The 17,961-nt window shown below is 27.8% G+C and overlaps 1 protein-coding gene across 6 annotated transcripts; it reads right to left on the reverse strand.

Moving 5' to 3' along the window:
- Window positions 1–784: 784 nt before the first annotated feature.
- LOC114941125 (uncharacterized) lies at window positions 785–17,885 on the reverse strand. 6 transcript variants are annotated; one of them, XM_085483412.1, is made up of 18 exons: window positions 17,384–17,885; window positions 16,493–16,654; window positions 16,100–16,263; window positions 13,604–13,786; window positions 12,753–13,074; window positions 10,991–11,766; window positions 10,233–10,904; window positions 9,983–10,089; window positions 9,670–9,838; window positions 9,263–9,349; window positions 8,715–8,963; window positions 8,443–8,586; window positions 8,234–8,362; window positions 7,899–8,063; window positions 7,594–7,674; window positions 6,129–6,362; window positions 4,420–4,459; window positions 785–2,144 (listed from the first exon to the last, which is right to left on the reverse strand). In XM_085483412.1, exons 2-18 carry the CDS (start codon window positions 16,638–16,640, stop codon window positions 2,101–2,103), a joined length of 3,714 nt encoding a protein of 1,237 aa, XP_085339538.1. In that variant the 5' UTR covers window positions 16,641–16,654; window positions 17,384–17,885; the 3' UTR covers window positions 785–2,100. The 6 variants fall into 6 exon arrangements, with proteins under 6 accessions (XP_085339538.1, XP_029171849.2, XP_029171850.2 ...); XM_029316016.2 differs by lacking the exon at window positions 4,420–4,459 and having other exon boundaries at window positions 8,234–8,359; window positions 17,384–17,657; XM_029316017.2 differs by lacking the exon at window positions 6,129–6,362 and having other exon boundaries at window positions 17,384–17,657.
- Between the last annotated feature and the right edge of the window lie 76 nt (window positions 17,886–17,961).

The following is a 17,961-nucleotide window of genomic DNA, read 5'->3' on the forward strand; positions in this document are numbered from 1 at the left end:
TATACTATGTGTCAGAACTGGTGTGTACATACAATATCTACCCTTTTTAACTTTTATTTGATATCCATCTCGCATTTTAATGAATCATTGGTAATTAAAGACATCTGATGTTTTGCTCCATGAGCTCGTCCCTTAACAAAGCGTCGCACACTTGGTTTACTAGTCCAATGATACTGTTATTTCGTTACTAATGTCATAAAAATTAAGCAATATCAATCAACAGATATCGACTGAAAGTTATAAATATTCGTTAGGTATTACATTGCGAAAAAAGACAAAATTGCTTAGTAATAGCAAGAATATATTGTATCATTTAAGAGCTGGTTGTATCATTTTTTAAGTAAATTTTATCCGACAGATAACATGTCGTTTTGTTTTAAACTTATCTGAAAAGAGACAAGGATGTGTTATCTGTCGGATAAAATTTACCAAGAAGTTAGAGAACAACCGGTCTTAAATATTATTTTTATAAAATAATGTATAGTTTATTGATAATGAGTAATTTTTAAGATGTAAAAGGGATGATCTTGCTCAAGATCTTATTTGATTTGAAAAGATAACTTTTAAATATGCTTAAAACTGCTCTTAAAACTGGTTTAGTTATATTTTACAGAGATATGATTCAAAGTATATGTTATATATTATTCTTTGATTATGTGTATATGTATATATGTTAATGTGATTATAATAAATATTTATTTAAAAAAAGAGGTATCTCAATCTATTATATATTAATAAATAAGTGAAATTTTCAAGATTTGTTATAACAGCATACAGCAATAAGTAAAACAGTAAACTTTTATTAACTATGAATATGCTTTCTAGATACAAAACGGTAAATAAGTACGCGGTGTACTCAACATACATGCCTCTTTTACAAAAAATCAGTACGATAAATTCTATTTTTTTTAATGCGACCAATTGATGATACAAATGAACAAAGAACTCTATAAGTGTACATAATATTAATGTCTAATACAGTGTTTTTAAACATTCATGCAATTGTTTAAAAAAAATCCTCCAAAAAGCTCTAATATTGCTACTTTGCAACAATACAAGAACAGTTTGTCCAATTATAATAAACAGAACATAATTAAATATAAACATAAATAGCCGTTCATGGATTATTTACTTAAATAATCTATAGAATCGTTTGTTAATTTAAACTCGTTAAATATTACACTAAAAGTTTATAAGTGAATTATAAGAAAATCCGTCTCGTGTGTTATGCTTAATTTAATACAGTCATTGGGCGCAATTATAATTTCCGTTAACTTTTGTATATAATTTATATATATATATAGGATCGCCTCGTTCACGCAAACTCGCCTTACATGATTATTGCACGTGAATCGATTAACAAATTTGAACTTGTATACAATGGAATTAACAACATGAAGATTGTTTTATAAATCTGGTGTATTGTATTCGCTATCGATAACAAAATGCCGTATATTTTATATGATATTATGCATATACGTGTATATATATTTATATATATATATATCTATATATATATATATATTATATTTCTGGTCCATAATACGTCTAATAATAAAAGAAAAAAAGAAAGTCGTCAAGCACTAATTAAAGTGCATGACTCAGAAATAATATCAGAATCAATATCATAATATGTAATATGAAGTCATGGAATTACATTAATCAATTAATTATACAATTTTTCTCGAATTGCAAGAACATGCTGTGAGTGTGATGTTCTTATACTTTTCGCATAACATAATTAAAATTTATTAATTGTTACAGTTTATAGAATCTATAAACAATTAATATCGGCAATTTGTAACGCACAATTTTGATAACCTTTACATTTGTGTATTGTATAGCTATTAATAATTATAAATTATATAACCATCACATGCGCTAGTATCTCAAAATTTTCCATTTATAATCGCTACGAGTTTAATTATCTATAGTTTTTTCCACATAATAAAATATGATATTTTGTATTTTTTTTACAATAAACATTATCCGTAATATTTTCACTTTATATTTAGTCTTCTGAGTAGCAAAGTATGCCATTTATATCTATATAGCAGTGCTGCATCCCATCTCTTTTAAACAGTCAGTAAATGCACTGCACTAACGCAGCTTATTTTTCGAAGTTATTTTTTTCCTGAACCACCCTGAAAAAGTACATTAATAGAATGAATAAAGTATATTTTAATATACTGTGTAATTAATAATTTACTAATATAAAACAACATTCTTGTTCTTCCGTATAAAATAGACTAAATATATAAAATCAATAATCAGCATTAAAAATATTGCATATCAATTGTGAATCACGCAAAATTTAAATATCTATTTAATGGAAAAATTTTGTGGAAGAACAATTTAAGATCTGTGAAAGATTGCGCATGACACTACTGATTATTAATAAGAAATGTTACACATCAATAAAATATTTCTTATTAATAGGACTTCTTGCATCATCTTTCTAATATCTCAATCTAATATATAGCTAAAAGAGAAAGTTAGTTCATGCTATTAAATTATGTTACAATTAATTATAAGCATGCATATTTAAAAAAATATCTATCGTTTTACACCAGACAGCAATTTGGAAAAAAATATACATGCAATATTTACAATAAAACACTAAATAGATAAATAATAAAAAATTCCATTTTCCTAGAAAGCAATTTATGAATCATGCACATACAATATTCGCTACACACATTAAATATGTAAATAAATAATTAAAAAAGCAACATTTTTAAAAATTAAAATTATTAAAATACTTAGCCTATATATTATTTATAGTTGATTGTATTCGAGATTTTACATCGATACATATAAAAATAAAAAGCAATAAAGCAGAATTTTTGTCGAAAGCTACAACAATGGTAATAACAATAATATGTATTTAGCTCTCTGAAAATTCTGTCTCATCGCTTTTTATTTTTCAAGCAATATATTAATACTAGACAAAAATATTTTAATAGAAAAAAAATGCAAAGCACGTAATATTACGAAAATAAATATTTATTATAATTTTTGAAGCTATTTTACCATTGTGTTAGTATTTTAAGCTCACATAAAATACATAGCAAAAAAAATAAATAAAGAGCGATATGTAAAATAAAAGTATGTTAAATATTGCTATGAAAAATAATTATTAATTGTTATAATGATTAATTAATTTAATGAATACACTATTTTTATCTTTTTCGCGCAGTGTACCCTTTACTCCAGTGTTTGTGCTGATAAAAATTCTAAGTATGTACATTTTTTAAACATGTTACATTTGTCTTTGGTTTTTAAACATATATAACGCATATTACTCTTTTTATTGATCGATGCAGCTTTATAATGATAATTTTATATTATCTTATATAAATAAAATATATCAACTATATTTACCTGATTTAGAAATTACATATATGTATATATAAATTATGAATTATGTATGGATTAAACAGCCAGTTTCGTAAGTCATAATCGGCAATAATCAAAGATGGGAATAGAAATTATTTTTCTAGCCATATTATGTGCCAAAAAACACAAGATGCAAAAAGACATTTATATAATATCATAGTCACAAAATAAAATATATAAAGCCAACAATAACCACTGTAAAACATATTTATGGAATATAAAAATATAAATAAAATCAAGTATAAACAAAAATTACACGCAACTAATAATATTAAATATATTTTATGAAATTAAAAAAAATTATATATGTGTATACATTACAAAAGTATACATTATTTGCATAAATATAAATTTAAAAAAAATTGGAAAATATAAAATGTAATTAAACAAAAAATTTATTTTATAACTTATCATTTTTCGCACAAACATCAACGCATAAAAAATGTATACAAAATGTATGTTCCAAATAATAAACATAGACTAACAGTACTATTAATATGGCCTATATATTTACTGTGTGACATATTTAAAGACATTTTATAGTATAGATTGCATTATGTAGATTTTGCTTTTTATTATAGTTTTCATATTATTGTTCAATAAAAATATATATTCTTTTATGTGTATTTCCATTTTTATATAATTTATAGAATATTTTTAAAATTTATTAAATCGTGATAATATAATTATAAATCTAATTGGTTAAGAAAAGCTGATGGAATTTAAAAAATTATGACATTTTATAACATTGGCTTACATCAAAAACTATTAGAAATTTATTGTTATATTTTATTAAATAAAAAAGATAAAATATAATAATATAAATACAAAAATTGAAAATATTTATGAATATGAATGTCAAAAATTTAATGTCACAACAGAATAATGTGAGATGAGAAACTAATTCATAAAATAAATTGATAAGACCTGACATGAATTGTTCTAGCGGTAATCTACTATTAAAATTTTTCAAAAGGCTAGGAGAAAACATCTCAGTATCTCATCTTTAGATTTGCATACCTGCGAATCTGCGCCGTTTTGCCATGGTTTTCTTAGTGGACTGTCGAAACAATCAAAACAATTAAATTGTTATTGATCACAGAGCAAGTATTTGAACAAGGCTATTTTTTCTTATGAGTCGTAAGAATTGGACGGTGATCTGTGATTGTGAAGTATTAACAATATTATGTACGTATAAATATTATCATATAATTAAATTTTTTTTATACTGATACAAACACTGGGATAAAGACTACTGTTAAAATCACAAATTTCTCATTTGTTTTATTTTAAATTTTAAAAAAAGCCCCCATATTCAGTCAAAAAATAATCTCACATCTGATTTACAGGTCATTATTATAATATTATACATATCTTAAATAAAAATCGTATTGTTTCATCGCTTAGAATATAAAAAGTATCAAAACGCTCCTAAATGCTTGTTTTATTGTCTAGTATTATATATATATATATATATATAATGCATATATGTAAATATGTACATATACACATATATACAAAATATATATATGTATAATATATATAAATAATATATATAAAAATTACATATATATATAATATATATACATATATAGTAAGAATATATATATATATATATGTATATATACATATGTATATAAAATAATATATAAATAATATAATAATATTTTGTAAATATATAATTTTTAGATATATAGAAATGTAAAAAATGCGCTGCAAATGTATAACATAATATCTACAAATCTCGTAATTTTTTATGTATCTTGCCGAGTTTATCATTATTTTAATTGATTACGTGATTGTATCTAATAAATTGCACAAAAAAATAAATAAATACTATATATTTTTAGAGATAACATAACAAAAGAATATTTTTCCATAAAAATTAAAAATTTAAATCTAGTACATTTGTTTAAGCAACATTAATGTACTAGTGCATATACTTATTATTTTATAGCACGTCTTCTAAATAAAAATAATAATAATAATAATTTTGAGCTATACAACAGAGTTTAAAAAATTAATTTCTTTATCTACATTACTTTTACCATTACTTTCCAAATCACATGCTACTTGAATAATAATGTGGTTGGCTCTTTTTTGCTCTAATAACCACAATAATAAAATAATACGTTAAACTATACAAAATCAATCTACACAATAAAAAAGTATTGCTTAAAGATATATAAGCTATCGAAACAATATTACTTAAATAGCAGAGAAATGATAATAATACTCAGGAAGACTTAGTATTATCACAAAGAATATCTATCGAAAGTATATATATACATATGTATATTACAAAGTAAATATTTTTCAAAGTTTCTTACATTTTCAATATTCTTACGTTTCCAATATTTATTATTGCAGTATAATTTTTTCTATATTCTCTCATCATTTCTTTTAATCATGTAAATTATGCATCATATAAAAAGAAATCTCGTATTAGAGCATCATGCAGTAATATGTAAATTAACTTTAAAATACAAAAAATATTTTTTTTTTCTTTTTAAAAATGGACAGATTTAATTGCAAAAAATTGATAAATACTCAAATAAAATTATCATTTTTACAATGTCAAGAAATATTGTGTAAAAAAACTTTATATAATATTCTTTGTAATATTGAGCCCTAATAAATATATTTCATTTCAATAATCAACTGAAGTGCACCTATTACAATAATCGAGCCAGTAACATTTCTTTTCTGTCTCAGACTTATAAGTTTACCTTCCTCTTTTTCTTGTGCTTTTTATGTTGCTGGTTCCAATTAGCCTGTGTGTTGTGATCTGTCATATGACAAGATTTGGAGGAGTATTTTGTAGTAAGGGAGCTGTTCTCAATTTCTTGTTCAGACTGACTGACCAAATTGACAGGCTTGGTTATGGAACAGTTTGCAAACTCTGTATTCTTGAGCAGAGTACTTTCTAATGCAGCTATCAGAGCGTCAGACGATAGGGGAGGCTGTTATATTCCAGATTATTGCATTATATATTATCTGACTATTTAAAGGAAACGGCAATTTATCAAATCACAATTAACAATTCACAAATGTAATGAGAATGAATACAACACGTCGATAAAAATTTGCAAAATTGCCGTTCTATATATAGATATTAACACAATTTTATAATTGACACACAGTAATCAAATTGCTAATAAAAATATGTAATTGAAATATAGCTAGATACTTTTAAGAATACAAAAAATCGTTTTTTATCAACATATTATATAAATAATATTTTTTTCTGCAATATATCTCAAGCAAATTAATCACTGTGTTGACTAGAGCTCCAGGGGTATACATAATATAAAACAGCTTAGAATATATAACCAGTGACAATTACATCAATACTTTTTTTTAGCAAGCATGAATATATAATATTCATGGAATATTTTTTTCAACAAATTCGCAAATGAGCGTTTGTAATACATAATTCTATTGCAAAACTGTATATATTTAATAAGATTCTAGATAAATAATGATGTGGCATTTCCTCATTTGTTCAATTAATATAAATATATGTGATTTTAAAGTTTTAAAACAAGAAGTATTAATTATAATTTCACAGATCACAAAGATCTTTTGTCTCTATTTTTCGTACACATTATATGTGTACACATAGCATAGATAAAGATATTCCTTTCTTTTTTTATGATATATAAATAATGTTATTAAAAAATTGATAATTTCATATGAGTTTTGCATAGAAATTGCAGAAATAAGTTCTTAAATAGTCCTTTATCTCTTTTAATTATATAATATAAAATCTATAAGATAGAATAAAAAATTGTTATTAAAAAATTGAAAAAAATTTTAAATATTTATATCTCATAGTTTCAATTCGTCATATCAAAAATAAAAATATACATACATATTAAGATACTATTTATGTGTGTGATACATTAATATATTATCAATTTTGCAATAACAATTTTCATACTGCTTTAGTTTTATCATATATACAAAAGAACAATCACAATCAGGCAGCTGTTAATTAATAATTATTGGCATTAAATTTTCTGTGATTAGTGAAGTATTATGTCAGCGTTTTGCAGCATAGCGCAATACCTTACGCTTGTATTAAAAAAATTTTGTTACTATTTGTTGTTATAAAAGCTATATATAGTATTTCTGATAAAGAAGGCACCATATAAATAGAAGTCAAATAAACCCTTACTAGTAGATACCAACCTCGGATTGAAGAGAATCTGATGTAGGAGGACCATTCAGCATAGACTGCTCTGAGCTGCTACAGCCACCGCAAATTTCGTTCTAGAAATGATAAAAACATTTTATTTTCCATAGAATTTACTCGCATTATTATTTTAAATATTTATCGTTATATATTAATTGCAAGTAAAGAGATAAAGATTACGAAGATTTTAAAGATAATAATTGCTTAATTCTTCAGCATTTTTTTCATTATTTTTTTATATATTAAGCCAATTTTATATATTAAGCAACAGAAAATTAAATAATACTATAAACAAAAATACCTTAAGTTGGGACATTTCCTGTTGAAGCTGCGTGACAAGACTTTTTTCGTATGCTAAACTCGTTTCGCTAGTTTCAACAAGGGAACGTAATTTCGTAACTTCAGCATCCAATGTCGCCCTTTTACTGCATTCTACTTCCAGCTCCTGCGATAATCTAGCCTTCTCCTGAAACAATATACGAATACAACATAATAAAGCAGCATTACCAACATTACATTTTTAATTTTTATTCAAATAATATCATACTACACACATGTGTATTAATATAAAATTGTTATTAATATGCGATATCAATAAGAAAACATAATAAGACAAAATAATAAATTCTTTTTTACCTCTTGTAATTGTTCTAAAGTGGCCAGTTCATGACTATCTAGTTCTCCAAGAGTACCTTTTTCCGCGGTTTTAAGTAATTTTTCAACGCGATTCTGTTCTGCATGATCTTCTGTCTCTCTCACCCTCTGCTTAATTTATATCAAAAAATAATGAAAAAAATGCTGCAGAATTAAGAAATTATTACCTTTAAAATCTTTGTAATTCTTACCTCTTCGCTTGCAATTAATTTGGCTTGCATATTGTTAAGTTCTACTCTAAGATTCACCACTTCGTTTTCTTTTTGTCGAAGTTGCGACTGCCATCTTGTTTCCTCGGATTCTATGTGACTCTGTAGTTTGTTAAGCATACCTTCCTAAAAAAGATAAGTAAAATTTTAAATAAACACACACACACACACACATTATATATATATATATATATATATATGTATATATGTATATATATGTGTGTATAATAAAATATTTGATAAAAAGAACCCACCGTATCATCGATAATCTGTTTGTAATGTGAAATCATGCTTTGTAGGTTTTTATTTTGCCTTTCCAATTCTGGATTTATTTGATCCTTATGTGTCTGTTTTAACTCATTTATAATAGTGCTTACTTCATCTTCGAAAGTTTTAAGCCATTGTTCATGAGTTTTCTCAGACACTTTAATTTCTGGGAATATCCTCTGTAGAAGAGCCTTAGTTATTTCTTCTTGCTCCTCTTTGACTTTTTGTTTTGTTTCCTGATTAAATCAAAAGAAATAATATTATACAAAAAAGAAAGATTTAATATTTAAGAAATATAATAATTAATATTATTAATATTATGAATTATCCGGAAACAAATTTAACTTTTTTCTATCATTAATAAATAAAATAATATTTACATTAGTTAGTGTTTACTATCCATGAAATAATTAAGATAAAATGATAAAAGTTTATTAAATTAGTATATTATGATAAATACTATTGTAATAGTTGAGTTTATGATAAGTCGAATAATATTATTTGAAATAAGTATAATAGTAAAGAGAGAACATACTTTGATATCTTTTTCACCATTAAATTTGGCACGCGATTCAGCAGCAGTAAGAGCTTCCATCACTTTCCAATTCTTTGTGCGTAATTCCTGTGTGTAATATAGAAAATTAAGAAAAACCCCGTAAATAATAAATTTTATGCTACTATAATAAATTATAAATTTTCGTGCTTAAAAACAATTTTATGATAAAAAATGATAAAAATGAGAATATGCTGCATGTGCGGTTTATATAAGAAAAGAAATTAACAAAGTAATGAAAGCAATAAATATGTACTAATGTGTTTTATATATAAATTGCAATTAGATTCAGGCTAAAAGTATATATGGAGAAAATATAACTTAACATATATAAAATCTGTCAAGTATAAAAAATATAGGAAAATATTTTAATTCAATAAAATACTTACATTATTTTTGGACTTCTGGACTTCCAAAGCTTCTTCTAGTTGGTTAATAAAACGTTGATGTTTGTTTGCATCATTTTCTAATACATGTATCCGTTCATTTACTTTATTGAGCTCTTCCTCCTTATGCGTTAACTCAGTTTTTAATGACTCCAGTAAAGCTTTCTCTTCCCTAAATATTTAAAGAATAAATATTTCATAGAGATCAGTTAACTTGGTTAAAATATAACAATTATACAAGATGGAATGAAAATTTTGTGTATATACATTGTCAAAAAATATGTATTATGTTAAATAAAAAATCACATATACATACGAATTAATATGCGGAGGTTCGGTAGTAACGGCTAATATATTTGTAAGGATTTTTTCTTGCTCACGCTGTTGTTGAAGCTCCTTCTGTTTTTCTATAGCATCTGCAAGCTGCACATATATAAGACATATATGTTAATATCTTTAGATACATATCTTATAATTTGAAATATATACCGATATCATAACCATATTTATAAAAATATACATAAAAATTGATTTAAAGACTAAAAAAAGTAATAAATAAATAATACTTCAACACGCAGTCTATCATTTTCTTCCTGTAGTGTCATAATTCGAAATTGTGCTTCTCCCGCTTTTTTCTCACTGTTTTGTAGTCTATTGATTTCAGTTTGTAGAGCTTTCAATTCGCTCGTAGTTCCATTGGCCTCCTTGATCTGAGTATGAGCATTAGTCAATTCCGCTTGTACGCCTGCCAATGTCTCTTGAATCCTTTGCATCTCGTTTTGATACTTGTTCGCGTTGTTCTTCGCCTCTTTCAAATTTCGTTCCGTTTTCTCAAAATCGACCTTCAACATATCCATTTCCTTCTGCATAGAATTCACTTTGGATTCCATACGCGTGGCTTGCGCGTTGGATTGTTGCAGATCGTTCAGTACGATGTTGAATTTGTCCTGAGATTTTTTCAATTCATCCTCTTTATTATTCAAAGCGGTTGTCAAAGCTGTTATTTCGACAGCTTCCGATTTCGCCTCATTTAACGAAACTGACAATTCTGACTTTAATTTCATCAGTTCAGCTTGAGCCTTGCCAAGTTCCACTTTTAAAGTAGGCGCTTCATTGGCTTCACTTTTCACAAGATTCAACTCGGCCTGCAGCGAATTTACTTGCTTTTGCAACTCCTGTTCATGCCGATGCGCGTTTTTCAACCTGTGATCCAAGTCTGCATGTGCACAATGGGATTCCTAATTATCAAGGAAAAGATTCAATAAAAAACAACTAAATTTATATATCTTTTTTAAACTCAACTATAAATTATTACAGAACTCACCTCAAGTTGCCTGGCAACGTCCTGTAGCCGATCGCTCGTTTCCTTGAAATGTTGCAATTGTGATTCTGAATGCATCAATTGACCTTGCATTATAGCCAACTGTTGACGTAACATCTCTATTTCCGCAGTACTGCTCTCGCAAGTCGCTTGCAGCTCGTTTTGCAACTCCTGCACCTCTACGTGTTTCTGGGCCAGCTGAGTCTTCAACGCGTTCTCGTTCTCGCGCATCTGAGCAAATTGCACTTCCATTTGCTTACGCTGTGCCATCAACTCCTGTTGCAAGTGGCCCTGAGTTTGTCCTTGATCCTCTTGCAATTTATGAATGATAGCCGCATCTTCGTTCACTTTGGTTTGCAGCTGTTCGATTTGCCTGGCGAAACCTTGTTTTTCCGCGGCATGGCTTTCCAAAATATGTTGCATTCGAGTGTGCGAGGTCTGAGTCTCTGTAATTTTGGCGTTCAGCGATTCTTCAAGCTGTCTGACGTTCGCTAAAAGCCGAGATTTCTCAGAATTAAACTCAGCTCGTAATTCCTTCAATTTATTTTGGAAAGCCACGCTCGCTTCGTGTTCATCAGCCAACGCTTTTTCCTTCTCCGCTAATTGCTTTTTTAGCTTGATAACAGGATCGGCACGACCCTCCGTCCATTCTGAATGCTCTAACGGGTTGTCCTGCTGCTTATTCAAGAGTTGATTAGTGAGAATCTGTATTTCAGATCGACTAAGCTCAGCCTTCTGAATACATAGCATCAATAATTCAACATTGACAGCATCTCCATCTAGAAATAAAAAAAATGAAATTAATAATATCTTGAATTTTTCATTGCAAAAAATTTTCATTTTTTATATACTCTGCTATAAAAACTATTTACGTTGAAAATAAAAGTTTATAGATAATACGGATGAGTCATGAGTTTTATATAAGAATATAATTTTTTTATATAGTTAAATTTGCAAAAAGTGTAGAAGTTTTTCAATGTTTATAAATTACGTTGTTTTCAAAATATATCTAAGATTTGTTACATTATTTATTTTAAAGATTTACTTCGTATTACAGCACTACCGATACTAAGCGCACGGACAATGACCTGTGTATGAGTGTGGAGGGGGAAGTGATCCTACCTCAACCACATTCCAAAGCACTTCAAAGGAATTTGCTTGCTTTGCTTTGAACAGATTCTTCACATAGTTTACATGAGTTTTATGGGACTTTAATTTATATTTTTTTATGTAAACTAATTTATTTAGAAAATTCACAAAAGCGACATTTATGTATTGTAATCGCGATTTTATAACCAATTTTTTTCATATAAAATGTATATAAATCATGATACAAATATATCTCATATTAAAAATATATCAAATATAGAAATGTACATGTGTGAATATTACTATCAGATAATGTAAACTGTAAAAACAAGAGCTTGCAAGTGTTATAGCATACAGGAAGAAGTAAAGTCATATTTCCAATCAATTAAATAGTAGACTATAGACTGTAACATCAGGTTAGATATTGATTTGCTCTCTGTAAGAAACACACACACAGATTTAGATCATCTCCAAGGTACTATACTTTTGTCATTCACTATTGAAATGGATTATTGATTTAAACAGGTGTGACTATAGAGATAAGCATGAATTAAAAGTAACAGAAGTCTCAAATAATATAAAAGCAATATCTAAGAAAAGTAATTGTGAAGAAATAATACAATATATAAGCTTAAAATATAAATAATTATATCTTTTTGCAAATAATATGGCTTACCAATTTGAGATAAAATGTCATTCTTTCTTTTGGTCTTTTTGGGCTCCTTGTTTGATAGTTGCTGGACCACAACTTCTTTAATAACTTCTCTTACTTCCTTAACTGGCGTCTCTTTCTGCTGCTCCTTCACTTCTTTCATAGCTTCTTTATTAGAGAACGCATTAGTATGAGCATTAGAGTCCTGTTTCTCATCTTTAGTGTTTTCATCCTTCTTCTTTACAGTGTCTTTGTTATTTTTCTTCAATTTTGTTGGTGTATCCTTTGGTGATTTGTTGGCTTTCTCTGCTGTCTCCGTTTGAATAATCTGCTGAAGATTCTCTCTCTGTATTGTAACAAATATATATTGTTATTATAATATTATATTATTCCTGCAAAATAACTAAATGAAAAAAACTCGAGAAAACAGATGGAATATATTAAAAGCTCCAGTTATAAGCAATATAAAGAACCCATTGTTATCATCTGAAATATTTATTAACATCTCCAGCATTGTTAATGTTTCATGAATAATTGATATACTTCTTGTTAATAAACATTTTAAACAATCTCCAATAATTGTATATACATTTCCATAGACAAATGATTTTTTCAAATAATAGGAACAAAGAAAATTAATAAAAAAAATCAATACACACACATACACACATACATACACACAATAGCAGATATGATAACAATCTTAAAGAATTGTAATCAATGCTTTACAAAGCAGTTAACTTTGCTTTTCTTTCAGCAACCCACTATTATATTTACAGCCATTAAATTATAAAGTAAAGCAAAATGCAAAGTATAGTTAAATATGCGTGATGCAAGAAATTGTGTAAGAAATTGTGCAAATGATCATCACTCACACTCTGACTCCGTATGAGTTCAAGGTCATCCTTTGGATGAATGAGGTCAAAATGATTAGCTTCTGCCAAGGGAAGTTGTAAGGGATTCAATTCAGTCACATTGACCAATGGCTCGTCTTTATTTACGAGGATTGGCTTTATCTTTTCAACTTTTCCTTTCTTCTTATTGCCTTTGTTACTCTCCTAAGAGTTAATGCAGATATACAATGCTCTCATATTATTTTGATCCAGAAAGCAATGTGTTAAAAAAGGAGATATCAAGCAGCATACTCAAAAAATTTCATGTTATATCATATAACAATGGGCATACACACATAACTTAATTAATCATTATATTATACCATAATATTTTATATGTTTTACATAATAGAATGTAATTTAAATAATTACTTTAAGTTATTGACGACTTATATAAATTGTTGATAAATGTGTTACATTAAAATTTAATAAAATTATAAAAAAATTAATATAATAATTGATAATTAATTATTGCTAGCGATTTATCATTAAGCCATTTTTCACCTTATATTTATTTTGTCCTCTTGTCGAGCACATAAACCTGAAATTTATCATTTCCATCATATCATTGTTTTAATTATTTTTCAATACTTTCTTTATAAAGAATGAAAGTAGAGTTTATAACAATTACAATGAAAACATTGCATGTACAATTGTAATATAAAAAATTAAAATATAAAAAGTTGACTAAAATTCTATGGCAAAAATCCAATTTTCTAACTTGGTAAAGAGATTTGTCATGTCTGACTCTTGTAATCTAAGTGATAAGATGGTCGAGGAAGAGAGAAAAAGAGAGAAAGAGAAAAAAAAGTGAAGCAATATCATCGGAATGCTGTTGCATGTATGATGAAGTTATTTTTAGAAAATAATCTTGAACTCTTTCAGAGTTACTTATCAATGGGACACATGTATGTAAGAAATAATCAACTAGCAGCCTAAAGATCCAATCAAAATAATGTTCTTAATATAGAACATATTATTGAAAAATTATATCTACGAATTCTTTCTTATTATTTAGTAATTTTTATAAAACAATTTTAATAAAAATTTTTTAAAAATCCAATAATATTTAGTTCATACACGATTTGGCAAATAGTAACCTCTCATTTTAATAAAGTATGTGTGTGTATATCTTTCAGATAACTTACCAATACATCATTTATATAAATTTGTTAAATAATGTTGAAGAAAGTGATAAACTTTGATCTTTTAAAATAACATTTATGAAAGATAAAATATCGTTAAAAAAATCTGTATTTTATAAAATAAAAATTACTGTAAATTGTTTAAAGAAAATTAAAACAATTGAAAGCAGTAATAAAAAAGTGACATACAATATATTTTGCATATGTCACTTATATGTACTATAATAAATATGATTTTATAATTTATAATTGGCTTTATATCAAATCGCAATTTTCTCTAGAAAGAAATGTGATAGAACAAAATTTATTTAAAAAATTTGTAAATATTCTCAAAGAAACAAAACTTATTAAATAATAGTAATTGACAATATTCGATGACACAATACAAAATATTATTCCATATTTGTTTTTACATCAATGCAAGTTTAATGTGAGTAAATCCATTTATATATTATGAAAAAGATTTTACCATGTCGCATTATATTGTATCATATCATATAATATGGAACGTGATCTTAAATGTGAAGAAATTTATAGTATCTTATGTGGATTCTTTGCTGTAAGTTATTCAATGCCCATTATTATATAATGTATATATAATGTACAAGAATTTATATAAACTGTCAAATTATATCATATTCATATTGTACATAAAAACTTATACAAAATTTGCTGATCACATTCATGCATATTGTATAATTAACATATATTGATATTTATTTAAATATTCTTATGTACAATATGAATATGCGTAAATGATATGAAACATTTTCTTTTTTTTAATAATTCTTTTATCTGTTATGTATATTCATAACCCATATTAAAGATTGTAGTGTTGTTATTATTAGATGGATTTTGAAAATGTAAAATTAAATGTGAAATAGTAATTATTATATCAATTTTATGTGTAGATGTGTGTCTTATATGACAATAGAATAAAAATATGTGACATTCAGCCTTGTTCATAAATCTCTTTTCAGTTAGATAATGATATGTCATATTATGTGTCACCTAGGTTATTGTATTTCATGCATGAAACATATAAGCATTCAAATCTTGAATACTTTAGCTTTATATACACTTCTTTAAGGAACTAATCATAATTATAGTACATCTGCATGTAAACATAATACAGAAAATATATAAATATTAAACATACATACATATACAAATATGTACATTTATCTAATAATTAAAATAGATTTGTGCAAGCATCTTTCTTATAACAATATTAAAGAGATAATCCATACCATTAATTTTGTTTGATTTTTATGGATTGCAGTCTCTTTAATAAATAACAACAATAAATTTTAATAATAAGTTGCAAGCTTACTTGTACTGGTGGTTCAGGAGGCAGTATTTGGGGAGTCTCTTCAAATTGTACATGTTCTGTACTTTCATCCTTATCATCCTTTTCATCTTTCTCTTCTTTCTTCTCTTTTACTTTCTTCCCAGCCTTATTTTTGTGTTTCTTTTCTTTATTTTTATCCTTTTTATCTGGAAATTTGATGAGTTTTTAAGACATAAGATATTATACAAAATATATTTTTGTTACATTTATTACTTCATTAATTTATCTATATTATATCAATTATGTTATTTAATTTCTACCTAAATAAATCTTTTTTAATTTTTATTTTGGAACCACATTATATTTCACATGCATTAAAATGTTTCATCAAATTGAAAATTTGATTTTACAGAAAAGATAGTTTAACTGACATACTTGACAATAAATCATCAGGAAGCTTCCTCTGCTCGGCGATTGCTTCTTCATAAGACTTCTCTTTTATACCAAACATTGATATAGAAGCGATAACTGCAGCAGAGATGACGACAATTCCAATGTACACAAGTCCTGTCTGGATATCCATTTTCACTCTCTTATCTACAAGGCATTTATCACATCTTACTCAATATTTTATAAAGCAAATTATATTTATTATTAGTTGTTAATGCACAATTTTCTTTCTACTTTCTCACATTTTCTTATCTTTCTAAATATCATCAGCATTACATAGTCCAAATGTATTTATATAACTGTTTGCCCTTTAGATCTATCGATATACACTGTTGAAAGATTCCACATAAATCGTCAAGAAAACACATTAATACTGATATTTGTAAGAAAAAAAAATGCCCTTTACTCAACTATTATAAATAACAAAAGACTAAAGAAACAATTAACTGTACATACGAGTGAAGAATAGACACACTTTGAGAAAAAACAAAAGTGAGCGCAAACGATGAATAAATATAATAATACTCCGCAAAATTTCCTCTGAGAAGAAACGAATCGAAAATCGCGAATCTTACACGCTGGTGAATCTGTCCTTGAGAAATGTCCTAATAGCACGACGGGACTTCCATCGTGTATACGTGTGCAGAGGCGGACTGATAAAACGGAGAGTTGGCAAAATTTTCGGAGCGGCGAAAAGGGATCCCCGGGATTCGAGGTAACAGGACGATGACATATGGATGATAGGGCGCAGCGGGGGTCATCGACACACCGTCGTCGTCGTCGGGGATTGATCGGCTAGGTATACCGGCGTATTACGTCGCGTCAACACGTTTAACGGTGTTTAACGACGACCGGCACGCCGCGACGACCACTTACCTTTTTACGAGGCTGCTGTTTATTATTCCGCGGTCTTCCGGGAACGGAACCGAGACGACAACCTCCTAAGATGGGCAGGATCGTCGCGGGATCAGAAGACTTGCCACGACTTCCTCGCCGCGAACGCGATTCGCGAGAATTCGTACGAGCGAGCACGACGAAGCTGTGCGAATTATTACACGCGCACGACTCGATCCCTCGTAGCGCTATGGCGGCCGGACGTAGAGCGAGCTGTGCTAGGCGCCACAAGCCACGCCTATCGGCCACCCGCTCCTCTCATTGGCTGCCGGCCGCTGCCACGTATGCAAGGGACGACGGCGCTCATCCGCGACCCGGCCGATCCGATTCTTATTTTGTATATCGGCTGTATCGGAGCCCGCAACCGGACGACGAATCGATCTGATTTTTAATTATTCGAACTGCCTGTCAGAATTATGTGCGAGACGCCGATGCTACGCGCATTTGCACTTTTGCACGCGTGTCATCGAACACGCGTCGCGACGTCGGCCTACGTCGACGAAATTAGCATATACACGGTGTCCGTGGATGCACAGTTACTTTCACTTCCGCTGATACAA

This window comes from Nylanderia fulva, unplaced genomic scaffold, assembly GCF_048542155.1.
Source record: "Nylanderia fulva isolate GAGA-0341 unplaced genomic scaffold, ASM4854215v1 Scaffold25, whole genome shotgun sequence".
NCBI lineage: Eukaryota > Metazoa > Arthropoda > Insecta > Hymenoptera > Formicidae > Nylanderia > Nylanderia fulva.